Source organism: Amborella trichopoda, chromosome 8, assembly GCF_054954075.1.
Source record: "Amborella trichopoda isolate Santa Cruz 75 chromosome 8, AtrichopodaSantaCruz75HAP2 v2.0, whole genome shotgun sequence".
NCBI classification, from domain to species: Eukaryota; Viridiplantae; Streptophyta; class Magnoliopsida; order Amborellales; family Amborellaceae; genus Amborella; species Amborella trichopoda.
Genome location: NC_142343.1, coordinates 3,963,343 through 3,980,845, shown reverse-complemented (window position 1 = coordinate 3,980,845; position 17,503 = coordinate 3,963,343). Strand labels below are relative to the sequence as shown.

The 17,503-nt window shown below is 39.9% G+C and overlaps 1 protein-coding gene across 4 annotated transcripts; it reads right to left on the bottom strand.

The window, feature by feature from the left end:
• Positions 1-447: 447 nt before the first annotated feature.
• Positions 448-17,295, bottom strand: LOC18440231 (uncharacterized). 4 transcript variants are annotated; one of them, XR_016060397.1, is made up of 8 exons: positions 16,751-17,295; positions 6,663-6,839; positions 6,426-6,575; positions 6,206-6,335; positions 2,012-2,113; positions 1,658-1,728; positions 1,455-1,522; positions 448-1,054 (listed from the first exon to the last, which is right to left on the bottom strand). XR_016060397.1 is itself a non-coding variant. In XM_088873422.1 (7 exons), exons 2-7 carry the CDS (start codon positions 6,870-6,872, stop codon positions 813-815), a joined length of 843 nt encoding a protein of 280 aa, XP_088729548.1. In that variant the 5' UTR covers positions 6,873-9,200; positions 16,751-17,295; the 3' UTR covers positions 448-812. The 4 variants fall into 4 exon arrangements, 3 of the variants coding, with proteins under 3 accessions (XP_088729548.1, XP_006850446.1, XP_088729547.1); XM_088873422.1 differs by lacking the exon at positions 6,206-6,335 and having other exon boundaries at positions 6,663-9,200; XM_006850383.4 differs by lacking the exon at positions 6,206-6,335.
• Between the last annotated feature and the right edge of the window lie 208 nt (positions 17,296-17,503).

Here is a 17,503-nt window from a genome sequence, read left to right as displayed (position 1 = left end):
TATTATCCATTTAGAACAACTAAATGAGAATAGATGAATGGGCAAGACTCACTTTTTTCCCTAACCCTTCTGTTGGGTGTCACTGAGAGAGAGTGTGTGTGTGCGCTCACGCTTTTGGAAGTGTCGTACTGACACCAAGTTGGACGTGCAACATTTGTGATTGAAAAGCAATTCATGCTATATATATATATATATATCTCTCTCTCTAAGCAATTCATGCCATCACTACTAGCTCTTTCTCTCTCTAAGCAATTCATGCCATCACTACTATCTCTCTCTCTCTCTCTCAGCAGTTCATGCCATCCCTACTAGCGTTCTCTCTCTCTCTCTCTATGTATCTTCCAAGTGTTGTACTGATACACTTGTGTAATCAGACACTAAGTTGGAAATGCAGCATTTTGCTCTCTCTCTCTCAATCAACATGCACAGCTGTAGTAAGGCACATCCTTTAGTGAAAGTTCCTATTAACACTATAAAGTGAACCTTGTCGTCTCATGCAATATGTTTAAGCGTAGCATACAAGTAGAGAGCATGGATACACATAATCATGCACAAGAAGCACAAAGAAACACTGAGAATCGATAGAAGAATGAATGGCATATACCAAACTAATAGCTCAACTCTTACCCTGTGGTCAGCATTCCATCTATACATGGAAGGCAAAAAAAAGGAGAAAAAGACGTTTTCATGGCAGCAATGGCAAAATTCACCGCCAAGGAATTTTTGGTGACTCCAAAAAAGAGTACTCTTCATCTTATCAGAAGCTTAATCATGGAGGATGGCAGGACTCCAGAACCTGGCAGATGGGAATCCTAGTCGCCAACTGGTGCATCAGAGAGAAGCATCTTCAATGTCTCATAGGTCATGAACACAATACCGACACTCGGTACGACCTTGTAATATTCAGGCAATATTCCTCTATACAATCCTCGCAAGCCTTCTGTCCGGATTATTTGACCAAAGGTGCCAAATAGGCCAGTTTTATAGACACGGGCTCGACCCCCTGCCCCTTCCAATTGCATCCTCCGCCTCACAAGATCCAGAGGAAATGTTACTGCAAGAGAGTTTTTATGGTAAGAATTCCCATGCTTCACAGAGACTATTAATAGGCTACATGCCTCAAAGGGTCCACCACCACCACTAGAGAAATTGGAAAACTCACTAGTTTTCTGAAGAACTCAGCATCCAAAATATATCACACTAGATCATGTCTTCATGTCACTCTTGTATCTGGATTTCACTCTCATATTATTAACATACTATTTTAGGTATGTCTCTCTCATATTAATACCATAGGAACTCACTTATGGATGGGTTAGATAGTATTTGAGCCTTAGATCATGAGCCCCCTCCTTGGGCTCTGAGAGAGTAGGGAGCAGTTTCAATCTAATCTAATGCAATGTCATTTCTCAAAAAGAAACAGATGCAAAAGATCCAAGGATTTTGATCAGTACCTGTTGAAGATGCAATTCCCGAAAGACTGCCACAGGCTAAGCTAACAAGCGTTGGAGAATTATCCGGTCTGATATTAAAAAATCATAAGCATCAGCAGTAAGCACTTATGATAACTATCCTCAAACAAATCTTCCAATTCATTTACTGAGGAAAAATCAATATTCAAATTTAGCTAATTTCGACAGCAGGAAGAGAGTTATACCTTTGCAATTGCCAATGAGATCTCAGCGTCTCATAAACACAGAAGCTAATTGCTATATTTGGTGCAACCCCCTGCATCCCAAGAGCTTGTCATTGTCTAGACATTTTTCTTTCTTTTTTTTGTTTGTTTATTTTGTTAACAATTATCATATTATGGAAATGCTTTATGACACTTCACAAAGACAGATACTGCCTTTAGAAGTGTGTGTTTCTTCTTCTTTTTTTTAACATAGACCTTACAAGAGTTTATTTAAAAATATAAAAAAAGATATATCATTTACAGGATCCAGGCAAGAAAGGGAAAGTGCACTGTGATCAATCAAATTTTGAACAACTTTTCAAGAAGAAAACGTACCAAAAGTGTAGCACCCATGCCTTTATACAACCCTCTAATGCCCTCATCTCTGCAAATGGTATAAAGAGCATGTGAAATGCCTCTGTAGTAGATAACGTTTGTCTGCAAAACCAAATTAAATGAGCTTAGATATGTATTTACATAGCCCAAGACTACCGGTCGTGTACCATGGGAAAAAAGTCAGGCTACCGAAAGTATCAACACATTGAAGGAAAGCCTTAAGACTACAGATTCATGGAGCCAAGACAAGGCTATGCTAAATGGAGAAGTACCATCTCATGAATAAATCATGTTAACAAGCGAATCTAAGAATTATACAGTTCTCAAGTAGTCCATAATAAAACAGTTAATACCAAGTTAATGCTTAACAGAGTACTGCCAGTTCAAAAAAAGTATATTACTCGAACTTTCAGAGAATTATTCACAATTTCATAGAATTAGCAATAACCAAGCATAGCAATTCCCCTTGCAAACGTGAAGACAAGCATCTTAAGTTCAGGAAAATAGAGTTTAGCATCCCCTCAAGCACTATGAAACAGTGAGAAACAGGGGAGATCTTCGTATGTTCAGCTATGAAAATTTATATAAAACTCCTCATGCTTTGAAAACAAAGCATCCTCCAGAGGGATAAAATGATCCCAAACAATCAGCAAAGGCATATAACTAAAGAAAGAAACTGCTAAAGCTAAGGTTAAGCAAATTTGCACGCGAATTCTTGAAAATAAAAAATACTGATATTTCCAATACCAAGCCCCATAGCCAAGATCGTTCTAGTGATGATTTCGGGTTTATTTAAGGGATAAGGATATGTTAACAAATTAATTTTGCAATATTTCATGTTATGTTTATTCTCTTCCTAAAAACTAAAATATTTAGTAAAAATGAACACTCAACAAACTGCTTTTTTTACTATTATTATTGAGTTAATTGTTGTATTGATAGAAGGAATTGGGAGTACAAAATTGGACTGCCTGGGAAAACCAGGGTTTATATACAGCAAAACAATGGCTACCCTCTGCGAGGGAACACTATACAAAAATGGCCCTAGAGAGAGGGTAAAGAAAAGAAGACAGAAAAATGCAAGGGGGATAGGAATCCCCAAAGGAGTTCTGAAAGAGTTTGCAGAAAATGCTCAGCCTATAGCATCTGAAGCACGCCCCTTGGCAAGAGTCAGAGTTGCTGTCACGGTAAATGTGTCTCCAAGTTATCGTGAGTCCTCTGCTCATGTGAGATATCTCATCAAAAATATGGATCAGGGGCCAGGGGCAACTGGCCAAACCAGAAGCCCAGGAAATAACATTGTTGGAGTCCCCTTTTACTGTCAGTGATTGACCCCAAAAGTTGTCAAACAATTTGAGACCCTCAAGCAGGGCAGTTGCTTCTGCAGTTTGGGAGTCTAAATGGCCTATGAACTTCGAGAAGGAAGCCAGGGTCGACCCTTCATGGTCTCTGAAGAGGCCTCCGATGCCTGCGGGCCCTGAATTGCTTAAGAGAGCAACCATCGAAATTAAGTTTTAGTCAGCCAGGCTCGGGAAATCTCCACAAAGAGGCTTGGGGGATGCTTTGGTTGGATATAAAGAGAAAATCATGCCAATGTAAGTGGAATGCCGAAGGAGGAAAGCCTTTGAACCGCTTGTGATTAGTACCCCAGCAGATAACCGCAGATTTGATCCTATCGAGCAAGGCAGCAGTGGTGGAATACTGTCCACGAAATATACGATTGTTACATTCTTTCCAGATCTCCCATAGGAGCGCTGCAATGGAAGCCTTCCACATTAGAATGCATGAAGAGGCCCAGGGATAGGGGTGAGAAAGGAAAAGAGGGGCATGTGGCCATTGGAATTGTTGAAGTAAAGCACCCCACAAGGAATGGGCTACAGGGCAGTGGATAAAACATGGAGGTTTGTTTCCTCAGCTTCCCAGCACATTGCACACCGATTGGGTAAGGACATGCCTCTCTTTTGTAGTTGGTCAATCGTTAATTCTCTCTGTGAAAGTGCAATCCAGTAATATAGACATTGGGGGGAGCGAAGGAAGTCCCGGCTTAGCCACAATGGAAGGAGGGGCATGAGGAAAGGTGGGTGGTTTGATGAGTTTTCGGTAGAATGAGGCAACTGTGAATATCCCCGAAGGGGAAGGGCACCATATTATCTTGTCTTTACCAGAGGAAGGAAAAAGGAGCGGACAAGAGTTCAAAGGTCTAGGAATTCCTGAAACTTTAGGGCAGATGGTGGTCTACGAAGGTTGGGGCTCCAACTTCTAACTGAACCCTGTAAAGGGAAGTGGTCCTCAACAATGGCTTGCTGATGGAGAGCAAGGAAGAAAAAGGCAGGAAAGAGATCTTTCAAAGAGTTTCGTTGAGCCAGGGGTCCACCCAGAATCTGATTCTTGATCCCCCCCTGGGATAGAATCTGATGTAACCTGAAGAGTTTGAGGACAATGAGAAGGGATTTCCTCATACCAGAGGCTCTGCCGTTAGGCCGACATTCCAGTAGCCAGGAATCTTGGACAAGGTGATATTTATGGGTCATGACTTGCTTCCACAGATGACACTCTTAAGTGGCAAAGTGCCGCCACTATTTACCCAGTAGAGATAAGTTTGTTCTTCTAAGGCTACGGATCCCTAGACCTCCTTGGTGACGAGGTTGCAAATTTTGCCCCAGGAGAAAAAATGAAATCTAAGCCTATTGTCGTCACCAGCCCACAAGAATTTGCACACAAGTTGTTTGAAGCGAGGGCTAATGGACACCATCATTTGGAAGAGAGACACATTGTAGATAGATACATATTGGAAAGGGTAGCCTTGATTTGGGTAGCTCTGCCTGCTGGGGACAGGAAACAGCCCTTCCATGCAGTGAAGTTTCTGTCAAATTTGTCTATGATATGTGCCCAAAGACTCGTCTTAGGTTTCCAAGGCAGAAAGGGTCCCCCTTGCGGAGACGTCTCGCAGTAGGGAAGAGAGATCCATTGATGAGGACCAAAAAGTGAGGTGTTGAAATGCACACACGAATCCATTTCCTCCACCGGTTGCCAAAGCCCATACGAAGCAAAGTGTTATTAAGGAAAGTCCAGTCTACATGATCGTAGGCCTTCTCCCAATTAAGTTTAACAACCAATCCTGGCAATTTGGATAGATGCCTGAATGAATACCTTAATGGTCTATGAAGGCATCATCCAAAATTTGTCGGCCTTTGACAAAAGCACCTTGCTGGGGGAAGATTACCAAGCCTAACACCTCTCGGAGGCGAGAGGCCAGCACTTTTGAAAGGAGCTTATAGGTGCTATTGATGAGACTGATAGGACGAACTCCTTCAGTTCTTCTGCCCCTTCTACCTTGGGGATCAATGCTATAAAAGAGGTATTGAGAGCTTTATGGAGATTTCCCCTCTCATGGAATCCATGAAAGAAGGCCAGAAGGTCCTTTCGAATGGACGTCCAGAAATGGTTGAAGAAGGCTATTGGGAAGCCAAGGGAATGGTCTTAACCCAAATCATGAGTGGCCTTAATGATTTCTTCTTCCTGGCTTAAACAAACTGTTTTTTCTAGAATGTTTTGTTCTTTCTTTTTATTTCTGATCTTCGATGATATTAATCAAATTTTCACAGGCATGAAAACCACTATCTGAAACTACAAGAGATATGAGATTGAATTTCACATATAATGAAAACTTAAAATTTACCCATCTGTTTATCATTATTCCCCATATGGAAAATTGTTTCTTTCCAAGACACCTAATTACATGACACACCTTTTAGAATTATTTTGACATTTTCTGCCAAGAAAAAAAAAAAAGTAAAAATATAAAATTAAGTATTTCTAGACTTTTCACCTTATTTGGAGTGTTTTGTCTTTCCTGATATATCTAATCCTATCTATAATTATCACATTTTCCCATTAAACCCTATCAAAAATTAAAATGAATATATAATTGAATTTTACATTTTATCAAAATTTACTGAACTGTAAATTATTAGTCAATCTGAGGAAATTTTGTCTAGTCCAGATGCTTACACATTAATCACACGTACATGAAACACCATGTAGAGTGAGGGAAGCTAAACCTCCTACCCTTACACCTCAAAATACCTTACAAGAAAATCAAGATCCTTAAATTGCAGGAGATATCTCAGCTGCACACAAATTAACACAGTTTGCAACAGAATGATAATAATTTGAAATAATGGAAAGACATACCATGAGAATATGGAATAAGGGGCAACCACTGTCAGTTCCAGTTGGGAGACACTGGAAATTAGAAGCGACCCTTGCCAAGATATTCACCCCATCGGGAACAGATGTGGATGGCCCTTAGGATTATAGTATGCTTTCCCAAGACAAATTTGCCAACAAAATACCACAATCACTAAAATAGAAAAGAAATCCAACTAATGAGAGAGGGAGATCTGCATATTACCTGTGCTGCCAGTCGTGTCCTGACAAGGTCTAAAGGGTATGTGATTGATGCAGCAGTTATACCTGCGGAACCTCCACCTATCAACCTTATACCAAGGTCGGCGCTCATGTTCTCTCCATGCCTATCCAATCCAGGAAGTGATTGTAAAAACTGCAAAAGAAGTTTCTAAAACAATGAATAGGGAACCAAGAACCACACACATTTTCAATTCAAAAGCAGATCTTGTGAAACACTTACAGTCTTATAACGTTCATATGCATAAAAGCTAATCGAGGAATATGGAAGCCGATGAGCAATTGTGACCAAATTCCCTTTCCAAAATGCACGAAACCCTTCTTCACAAACAATGCGGGAAGCCTCCCGCCATATACTGGGCTTGCTTAAAGTGGCAACATCAGAGTGCATGCCTTGAACCTGTAAAGAAAAAGTAAGAATAAACAGCAACATATATAAGGGATGGTATCAGAAAACATTAAACACTTTTTATATAATATTCTAACATTTTCTTTTTTGAAATGTTATAGTATTTCTAATATTATCAATGACACTGCAAAAAATTATACTTTTAGATTTCAGGTATAATGTTTCTAACATTTCAGCAGAGGTGTTCTTCGTCTCATAAGTGCCCTTTTTATGGTTAAACAACTATCCTTCCCTTATACTCATCATGTTATTACTTTAGAATTTAAGGCATATAGTGAACATGCAGACCATAGTTCCTGGGATCGGGAGTGGAAACGGTACCGGGATTGGAATTGGGATAGCGATTGGAATCAGGATTGGGTTCGGGAGTGGGGGATTGTGAAATACTAAAAGATCCCTATAGTTGGAAGCGTCATCCGTACAATGTACAAGTTAGGGATCAAGATCCCCATATGTTAGGGATCGAGATTCCAACCTTTTGGAGACCTTGATCCGGACCTTTGGGATCTTGATCCTAACTTTTTGGGGGTCTTGTACCACTTTAAAGTTTATGATAATCTAGTGTTATATTTACTCTTTAACATAGGCATCTCCTCATTTATAGAAGGCAAGCAATGAAACTACATTAAAATCTAGTTGTACGGCTAGCTGGCTATAAATAAAAAAATAATCAGTTTGGTTGTTGTCTTGTTCTTTAAGATTGGGATCGAGATTCCTAACAGCATGAATCGGGATCCCTAATAGTGGTCGAGATCCCAAAATTTAGAAATCGAGATCCCTGAGAGATTCGTTTCAGAAGCGACAGAATTGAGATCCTAGAAGGGATTGCCTACCAAAGTAGGAGACCCCGGTAACTATTATGCAAACATGAAGAAAAGGAACAGAAAAGCAATCACATACAATAACATCGCGAAATGAACACAATGGCAAACTTGGCATTTTATCATAAAACATTACGCATGAGGCATGCAGCCACAGATAGCGTCAGTGAAACAGTGGGAAAATTACCACATAAATGATAGAAACATACATCATATAATTTAAGATATTGTCCCAGAACATAAAAAAGTCCGAAGTACACTCTATAGGGAAATTTATCAAACTACACTTGAGATTTGAACTACTAAACATTTTACCCATGTTTTATGTAATTTCAAATAGCCCAAAATATTTTGATTAAATTCTAATTAGCCCATTAAATGACACAACAAAATGGGTTTTCAAATTTATCAAAATGTACCCAAGGTAAGATATTAAATAGTTCAACTTTTAATGCATTTTGACAAGTTTCCCTAAATTAAACTATGATGACATTGGAAGTACAGTTCCATAAAGCATGGTCATTGAAACAATGTCTCAAAACCCATGTCACAAGTTGTAATCAACATAAAGAATAGGGGAAAAATTCTATACACCCCTAGGTGTAGGGAATTCATATATGCCACCCCTCTCCTAGCTGTCCGATCTGAATGGATGGCTGAGATGGCCCCAATCACAACGTCACACCTAAACAGTGTTTTATTTTAAGGATATGGGCCCTCTTGAAGACATTGAGGTATCCATTCCTGGCTTCTTCCTGTTCTTCGTTATTTTACAGTTAACACTTTTAAAACAAAAAAAACAGTGTTGTATTTTTAATTTCTTTCTAGAAATGATATTGACACCAAATTTGAGGCGTCCAATACTCACTTAAGCTCACACCTATGAAAAATATAAAAAATATATATTTCTAAAAAATACAATAACCAAATATCCCTAAAAGTTTTAGGGGTAGTGTGGTCATTTTATTCCTTAAAAAATATCTCTATTTTTTTGGGTGCATTCCATTGAGATAATGACACTTTCAGGGTATTTTGGTTATTTTATTTCTTCAAAAATACTTTTTATACTTTTTTATGTGTGGACCCATTGAGATGTTGACAATCACCAAATTTCATGTTCATAAGATTTTTGTAGAAATAAAATAAAAATAGAATACTCTGAAACGTCAGATCTAGATCAACCGGGTAGTGCCTCACTTGTGACATTATGGCTGAAGCTATCTCAGCCATCCATTCATATCCGGATGGCCAGGATAGAGAGGCATATATAAATTCCCTAAACCTAGTGGAGTATAGAAAGCTTTCCCTAAACCTAGTGGAGTATAGAAAGCTTTCCCTAAAAAATATGCCACTTAAACATGCAATCAAACATGCAATCATGGAGCAAGGTAGGAAAACAAAAGCAAGTGAAGAAGCCACATAATAGCAACAATGAAAGGATCATTTTTCATACAGACAAGAAGCTCCACGGAACAACTGGAAATTATGTTATCTGAGACCATCTTGAACAAATTGATGCTGAGAAACAGATCTGTGCACAGGCCAAAGCAGATAGGTGTTCCACGAATTAAACAAGAAAGATAGCTTTGATAAACATATCATAAGGACCCAGCAGGAACATGCAAAGGCAAGGTAGTCTGGTAGAAGAGCACAAAAAGTGAAGTAATCATCCAATTTGCAAACTGTTTTATCATGACAAAGCTATTAGGTTCAAAAACATGCACAAAGAGAGAGGGACGGATATTACCTTATAGAAGCATGGGCACACATAACAACTAATATTACAGAAGCATGGGCACACATAACAACTAATATTACAGAAAGCTATTATAAATGGAATCATATTTAAAAAACATAACTATATACTGAATTGAACAGAAGGTTAAATATATTGTAAAAATATAAACATATTGCATAGTGATTATACTTTTAAAGACCAAAAGTTTTTACATTGGATTGTATACCATGAGATCACACATTTCCAGGACAATGAGTCATACCCTCCCAAGCTACCAGATGTGAAAAGTGACAGCTAGAATGTGTAGTTTCGCAGCAATTTTGAATGGAGGAATACCAACTCCTAGTTGTCACTTTACACATCTGATGGGTAGTGAGAGCATGGTTTACTGTTTGATAAATGTAGTGCTTTCATTGTATACATTTCCTACATACAGGGTTCTACAGAACAATATTGCACACTAGTGCATAAAAACTCATTCCCAAGTTGAAAAACATTTGCTAGTCAATTTATCCATTGGGTAAGTTTTATATAATGAAACACTGGGGTTGTGATTGAGTTTTTGGCTGTAAATAACTTCTTGTGCTACTTTGACACGACAATGGCATTACTTGAGGTGGAAGGAATGTGGTTTTGAGTTGGTGACGACTTGCGTTCAAACCCCATCACTTTGTGTTATTATTTGTTTCTGTTTTCATTTTTAGACTCTTCACAGAAAATTGAAAACTCGCCTGAGTTTTTCTGAAATGATTGTTCAACTCTCCTAACTGACTCGGTTCTTCTCATAGATGCAGGGAGAATCATTGAGGGGTGGCAGTCCCCCGTCAAAATCTTGCTCTGGAGGTGAAGCCCTAGCAGAGCTCGCTTCCCCCATTGATGGATCTCAATCCCTGAGTCAAACTGATCTCAACCCTATGGAAAGGATCATCACTCCATTGAAAATGGGGGAGGGATGATAAGATATCTTTTCCCAAGGCAAGTTCCAAAAATTTTAAAATTTTGATCACGGTGTCTTCAATTTTGTGTTGATTTTTTGCTTCTGATGAGTGGCGACGTATCGACAATTTTTGTTTCCAGTTTTATGACTCTGATTTGAATTGGTATTGAAAACCGGCAAGCTGACTCAAAATTGCCAAAAGTCAGCTTGGCCCATAGGTAGTTCCCTATCTTGTTTCATAATTATCAAATCTTTGTGGGACTTCCAGGCTATATTGTTCTCATTGGATGTATTATACTGAGAGTGCCAAAAAAAATGGATCATAAATTTTTTTAATTTTAAAATATTAATTGAAAATAATATGTGTGTGTATCTATGTATATTATAAAGGGCACTCCCACATAGATATAGCACATATATCAAGCCATTCAAAGCCTCAGGCCACACCCTGAACAATGCTCCCAAGGTAGAAAGCTTCAGCCATGGATCAATCCCCTCCCAAGGTAGGAAGCTTCAGCCATGGGACGATCCCCAGCACTCGCTTCCGCTCCCACTCCTAGCAATTATGTTTCTTCCATTAGACAAGGAGGAACCACCCCCTCACGCCTATCATGCTCTTCCTACTTTTAATGTTCACAATTGTATTTCTATTGACTATGGAGTATAACATATGCAAACAATTTATTGGTCTATGTTAGACGAATCATTCTTTAAGTGATCCATGCAAAGCAACTTTCCAATAAAATGCAACAAATAGTTCTTTTACTGTATCACTAGATAATACACAATACTATCCATCAAACCTTGCAAAATTTCTAACTTACGAATTCCAGATTTACAACTCTTCAATACATAATCATATAAAGGCCGGTCACACCCTTAATAGTAATTCTCAATATTGCAATATGTTGAGTATTTTGGATGTTACAATGTGATATAATTCCAACAATTGACAACCACTTAAACTATTAACTAAGGTTGCACTCAGGAAAGGGTTATCATGAGGTAAATCCACCATTCCACAATTTCCTGAAACTGTTCAAAAGGGGCGCGCACTGCCCATGTTTGCCATGCCTTTTTCTTTTTAAAGTGAAGCTTGTCGTGGCCTTATGCTATCATCGAGATAGGCAAAACAACACTTTTGCGACATCTTTTAGAATAAGAATCAGCCCCAAACCCTCTTTCCATTTCGATTGTATGGAGTCAATATGAGAGCCAAACCTATTCCATATGTCACAAATGAAGCCTAACATATGAAGTTAACTCCTCATAATTTAAAATCCATTCTTGTCCTATTTGCCACAATTACATATCATAACTGGTTTGCAAAAAAATCAGTGTACAAAAACACCAGACCTTATGTAAATGAACCATGTTGACAGATTGAAATATATATATATATATATATATATATATATATATATATATATATATATATATATATATATATTCACCTGCCCCCACCCCCTTCTCTAGAAGGACATTATTCGGGCCAAATATGGGCTTGGGGAGAATGGATGGTTGCCTAGAACCTCCAGAGCATGGAAATCCATAGCCTCTTCTAAGAATGTCATCAAGGCTTCCTCCAAATCTAAGTTAGGAGACGGTTACATAATCAGATTTTGGAAAGATCTTTGGGTTGGCTCTCTCTCTTTAGACATTCTCTTCCCCACCCTCTTCCATTTAGCCATAGATCAAGAAGCCCTAATTGCGCATTACCGAGATGGCTCTTCTCTGTCTGGACACCAATCTTTAGAAGGAATATCAATGACTCGAAATTCCCTATTAGGATATGGCTATCTTGGGTTCATATTGATATACATCATTATGGATGTATATGTATATATCTCTTGATAAGGTTAGATATCTAGAAGATAGAGACCAAGTTACTTGGTCATCAAGTTATCATACCATAATTATCTCCTCTAATTGTGTGATTGTCTTCTATATATAGAGGTACTCATTGATGTAAACATTCATCCAAAATAATGAAGATGTAGCCAGTTGGAGCTTTGGATCCGTGGACGTAAGGCTTCGACCTGAACCACATAAATATTGTGTTATCTCTTCTTCTCTCCATTATCTATTCTATACTCACACGAATTCTAACATGGTATCAGAGCCAGGTTCCTTTCTTGGTGGTGCTGCTCAAGTCTTCTTTGCAGAGAGCTAATTGTCTATCTCAAATAAAGAAATTGGCTCAACTTTGTGAATACGAGGAAGAAGAGCTAGAGAGACAAACAATACCCTGCATGTGTACGAGGCATAGTGATTGATTTCTTGAAGACTGGTTATTGCAATACCCTGGTGTATATAAGGCATAGTGATTGCCAAAGTTGTTTTCCCATACGAGAGAATATGATTAATCTAGAGAGAGAGAGACCGGTTCTAGAAGGTTGGGGTTTTGGCCACATCATCATCTTCTTGAACTCCTCAAAGCTGATGTTTCCATCACCGTCCAAATCGACTGTCGAGTTCATTCGACAACAATCCTGATACGAACACTTCTCACCAAGGTTCTTCAACACCATGTGAAGCTCCTTGGCTGATATCGAACTGTTCTTGTCGAGATTGTACATCGCAAAGGTGCCTCTCAAATCCACCATGCTCGCATTGCTATCCAAGGGCGCTTCATTGTTGATCATGACAAACTCCTTGAGCGAGATGAAGCCATCATCGTCGGTGTCGGCCTCAGCCATCACTCGAGCCACCTCTTCATCATAGGGGTTCGATACAAGGGCTCGGAGCATCACACCAAGCTCAGCCCCTAAGATTTGGCCGTCTCCGTTGCTATCAAAGCCGTTTGAAAACCTTCTCCACCCCTTCCTTGTTGGCTAAGCAGAGCGAGTTGTTCACATCCGCCACAACCATTATCGTCTCTTTCTGGCTCTCGTAGGTTGCAAGAATTTTGGGTATTTGGGTATTCCTGATAGTTGGCATGAGAGCTCCTCCCCCATATTCACAATTGGCAATAGTTTTTAAAACCAAGAGGTCATAGGTATCCATGAATTTTGGGTATTTGACGGCTTAATCAGCAGCCATGGTTGCGTGCACGTGTTGGGTGCCGGTAGTGTTTGGCGGTTGTGAAAAAAAAAAAAAAATTGTATTTTGCAAGTTGGGTGTTTCTTCGCATCCACACCCAAATAAGATGAGTAGAAATGAAGTTATTGTTGATGATCAAGAGTTCCGTCTCCAGATAAAGAGATGAAGAAGATCGAAATTCTCGATGAGATGAGTAGAGATGAAGTTATGGTTGATGATCAAGAGTTCCGTCTCCAAATGAGGAGATGAAGGTGATTGAATTTCTCGATCCTGGTTGATGATCAAGAGTTCCGTCTCCAGATCAAGAGATGAAAATGATCAAATTTCTCAATTCTGGCTGATGATCAAGAGTTCCGTCTCCAGATGAGGAGATGAAGATGATCGAATTTCTCGATCCCGGTTGATGATCAAGTTTTCCGTTACTTAATCCTATTTGATGATGGAGTTTTCCGTTACTCCATCCTGTGTGATGATCGAGTTTACTCGATCCTGTTTGTTCCAGATGCCTATGTTTCAATGATTGAGTTTTTCATTACTCAATCTTATTGGATGATGGAGTTTTCCGTTGCTCCATCCTGTGTGCTAATCGTCGAGTTTTTCGTTACTCGATCCCAGATGTTCCGAAGAAGAGAGAAAGAAATATCCTTTCCTTTTAGAGAGAGAAAGCCTCTAGAAAGAAAAGAAACCTCTGAGAGAGAAGATCTTCAAAGAAGAAAACCCTGAAGAGAGAGAATCTCTAGAAGAAAGTAGAGAGCCCAATAAATATTATTTCTTGGAAGACCCTAGAGAGAGAAAGTCTCTAAAAGAAAGTAGAGAGCCCAAGAAAGGTTGCTTATTGGAAAACCATGGTAACCTGTGAAATTTATCTTGGATTTGATCACTATTCGTTTTCTTTTTTTTTTGGCAGCTTAGTATTGTTCCAACTCCAACGGCTTTATGTCAAAGCATCTTGAGTTTGAGGGGGAGTGTTAGGATATAGATATCTCAGGTTCATATTGATATACATCATTATGGGTGTACATGTATATATCTCTTGATAAAGTTAGATATGTAGAAGATAGAGACCAAATTAAGTTATTATACCATAATTATCTCCTCTAATTGTGCGATTGTCCTCTATATATAGAGATAATCATTGATGTAAACATTCATCCAAAATAGTGAAGATGTAGCCGGTTGGGGCTTTGGATTCGTGGACGTAAGGCTTCGGCCTGAACCACGTAAATATTGTGTTCTCTCTTCTTCTCTCCATTATCCATTCTATGCTCGCACGAATTCTAACATTCCCTACCCTTAACTCTCTCTTCAAACTTTTGATCCCTGTTTTCTCTCTTCTTTCTAGACAAGACTCCCTAGCATGGATGCCAAATCCTTCGAGCTGCTTCAAAATTGCCTCTTTTACTCTACCCTCCTTCCCAACTTGAGCCCTTCCCGCGTTCTCAATAAAGTGTGGTCCTTTTCCATTCCCCACAAGGTCCAATGCTTCTTGTGAATTCTGATCCAAGGTAAAGCATTAATCGTGGATCAGCTACAGAGGTGAGGTATATCCCTGCCTAACCGTTGTATCCTCTGTCCGCAGGATGAGGATTCCATCCCTCACCTATTCATTCACTGCCCTTTTTCTTTTTCAATGTGGTTATCCTTTCTAAAACTATTTGGAATTCAATGGGTTAGCCCTCAATCAATAATGGACCTGTTCCTGGCCTACATGGACCATCCCTTCCCCAAAAATGGTAGAAAACTCTAGAACATGGCCATTGTGACCATTTTGTTGTCAATTTGGCTTGAAAGAAACGCAAGAACCTTTCGAGGTCTTGCAAAATCCCTACCTTCCTTTCTGGTCTCGGTTATCTCTTTGGCTTCCTTCTGGGTTAGTAGTATCCTAGCCTTTTCTCACTACCCCATCTCTCACCTCCAGGTTAGTTGGCATGACCTTCTCTTCCTGACCTCACCTTCCCTCTCCAATAGGAGTCTATGGAATCCTCCTCCTCCATAAGTGATTAAACTCAAAACGAACGGAGCCTCTTTTGGTAACCTCGGTCCCTCAGAGGATCCCTAGCAAATTCGAAAGGAATATTTCTCCTTTTCTCGGGTCCACTGGGAACTTCAGACTCAAATAACACAAAAGCCTCCACTTTATTGGAAGGCCACAAGAAGATTCACCTAGCTCGTTGCCAATTTTTGGCAGTGGAAGTCGGGTGCGACTCAAGAAACATAATTTCATGGGCTACCAATTTGGTCCAGCCCCTTTGGAGATTGGTGGCTATTTTTGACCTCATCACCCTTGTTTGCAGCTACCTCCCAACCCTGACCTTTACCCACATCCACAAAGGCACAAACTCAGTGGCCAATGCTCAGGCTAAGGGAGGAGCCTGAGGCGCCATTCCCACCCTGAAGTTCTTGCTACAATCCTCTGCCTCTAGGGACCTCTTCATGGCTCCTTAGTGGGAGCAACTATTCTGCCCTTGCAAACATAGAATGCCCATCACAAGTTACAGGTATGCCCGACAATCATAGCTCTCCCTCCTCTCTCTCTTCTCTCTATTTCTGTATCTCTCTCCCTATATGTTTCCTCTACCTCTTCTCCCTTTCCTATTGGCTCTATTTTACATGCAACCTTCCCCCGTGCAAACAAAAAAAGGAGGGGGAAAAAAAAGAGAGACAGAAAAAAAGGATGAAGAAAAAAAAAAAAAAGGCTTTTCCCCCCTTCCTCTTATACTCTATTCTGGTTCCACCCCTCTCTCTCTCTCTCTCTCTCTCTCTCTCTCTCTCTCTCTCTCTCTCTCTCTCTCTCGCTCTCGCTCTCTGGACCTCCCATGCTATCCACTCTCCTCTCTCTCTAAAACCTCAACCAAGGAAGCTTGCCCTTACCAACCCCATAACAAGGCTCCTGCGACCTCTCAAAGCTCAGAGTCACCTAATGCGCGGAATGGGCCACTTCAGCCTCGAGGAGTTTACCAACGGACTTTCCACCACAATATCTTAACAGTTCTCCCCTCTCCAATGAACCATCTTTACCTACCGCTTTTCCCCCCCCTCCCTCTTTCTTTGGCAGTCTTCACAGACGAAGTTTTTCCCTTGAACAAACTGCCTCACTTTTAGAAGTAGTGTTCTATATATTATCTCCCCCTGTAGTCTGAGCACCTAGCTCGTGGGATGCCTTTTTGTTATGCAACATGATCGATTATAATCTATTGATTTTATGCAACAAAATTAACCAGATCAAAGAAAAAGAAAAAGGCTAGACTTCAACCAATGAAATATTAAACACGTTCTAAACCCAAAACTTGATAACTTCGAAAATCCATCAGGAAAACCAAAGTGATAACTGGAAGAAGAAGAGAGAGAAAGCGTTTGAACCAACCTGAAAGAGAATAGTGAGGCGAGCAAGAGGAGCAGTACAGGTCTTACTCACTGCCCCTGCTATTCCCCCTGCAAGGAGCTGAGACACAGTGCCGATCTGTGATTGCTGAACAGACTGAGCATACTTTTTCACTCCTGAATCCACACCTCCATGTTGCCCTAAATTTGCAGAATTTAGGGTTTGAGACGGCGAATGTAGATGAGCTCTCTTAGATGAAACCCCCATCACTCCAACACGGCCAGAGGTGGAGCCATGGTGAAGCCTGGTTTCAGCTGCCGCTTCAGTTTGCATGTCTCACCAGAAAAAGTTTCCCACAGAAAGAAGCTCTAGCAATGGCCAGTGGCTGACATTGCTTAAAAGAAAACAAGGGTTTTAGGGAGGTTGCTTAACGCGTTTATTGAGCAAATTAGGGTTTTCTGGGTTGGTGTGAGAGAGGAGCAATGGCAAGAACTAGCGTTCGAGAGAGAAAGAAAGGAGAAACGGTGCCACCTGGTGTTAGAGAGAGAGAGCGGCATTGGGGTTTAGGGTTTGAGTTGTGCAACGCTAGAGAGCGGAAGCCATTAGCCGACATTTAAGAGAGAGAAAAGGTCGGCATATTTTCCACATGGGAATATCCTTTGGAGCTAAGGGGGCGATTGGGAATCAAGTTTTTCTCGAATATTCTCTCTCTACGCCTTTTCTAAAAAAAAAAATTTTTAAGGAAAAAATTTAAATAAGGATGCACCATGTAGAACTATCGATGCACATCAAAAA

Excerpts from the sequence above, each read along its gene's own strand:
- LOC18440231 (XM_006850383.4), bottom strand. The coding sequence starts at position 17,041 with ATGCAAACTGAAGCGGCAGCTGAAACCAGGCTTCACCATGGCTCCACC. Across the intron at positions 6,840-16,750 it reads GCCTCACTATTCTCTTTCAG|GTTCAAGGCATGCACTCTGA; the intron begins GTTGGTTCAAAC and ends TTTTCTTTACAG. Across the intron at positions 1,729-2,011 it reads GCATGGGTGCTACACTTTTG|GGGGTTGCACCAAATATAGC; the intron begins GTACGTTTTCTT and ends CTTGGGATGCAG.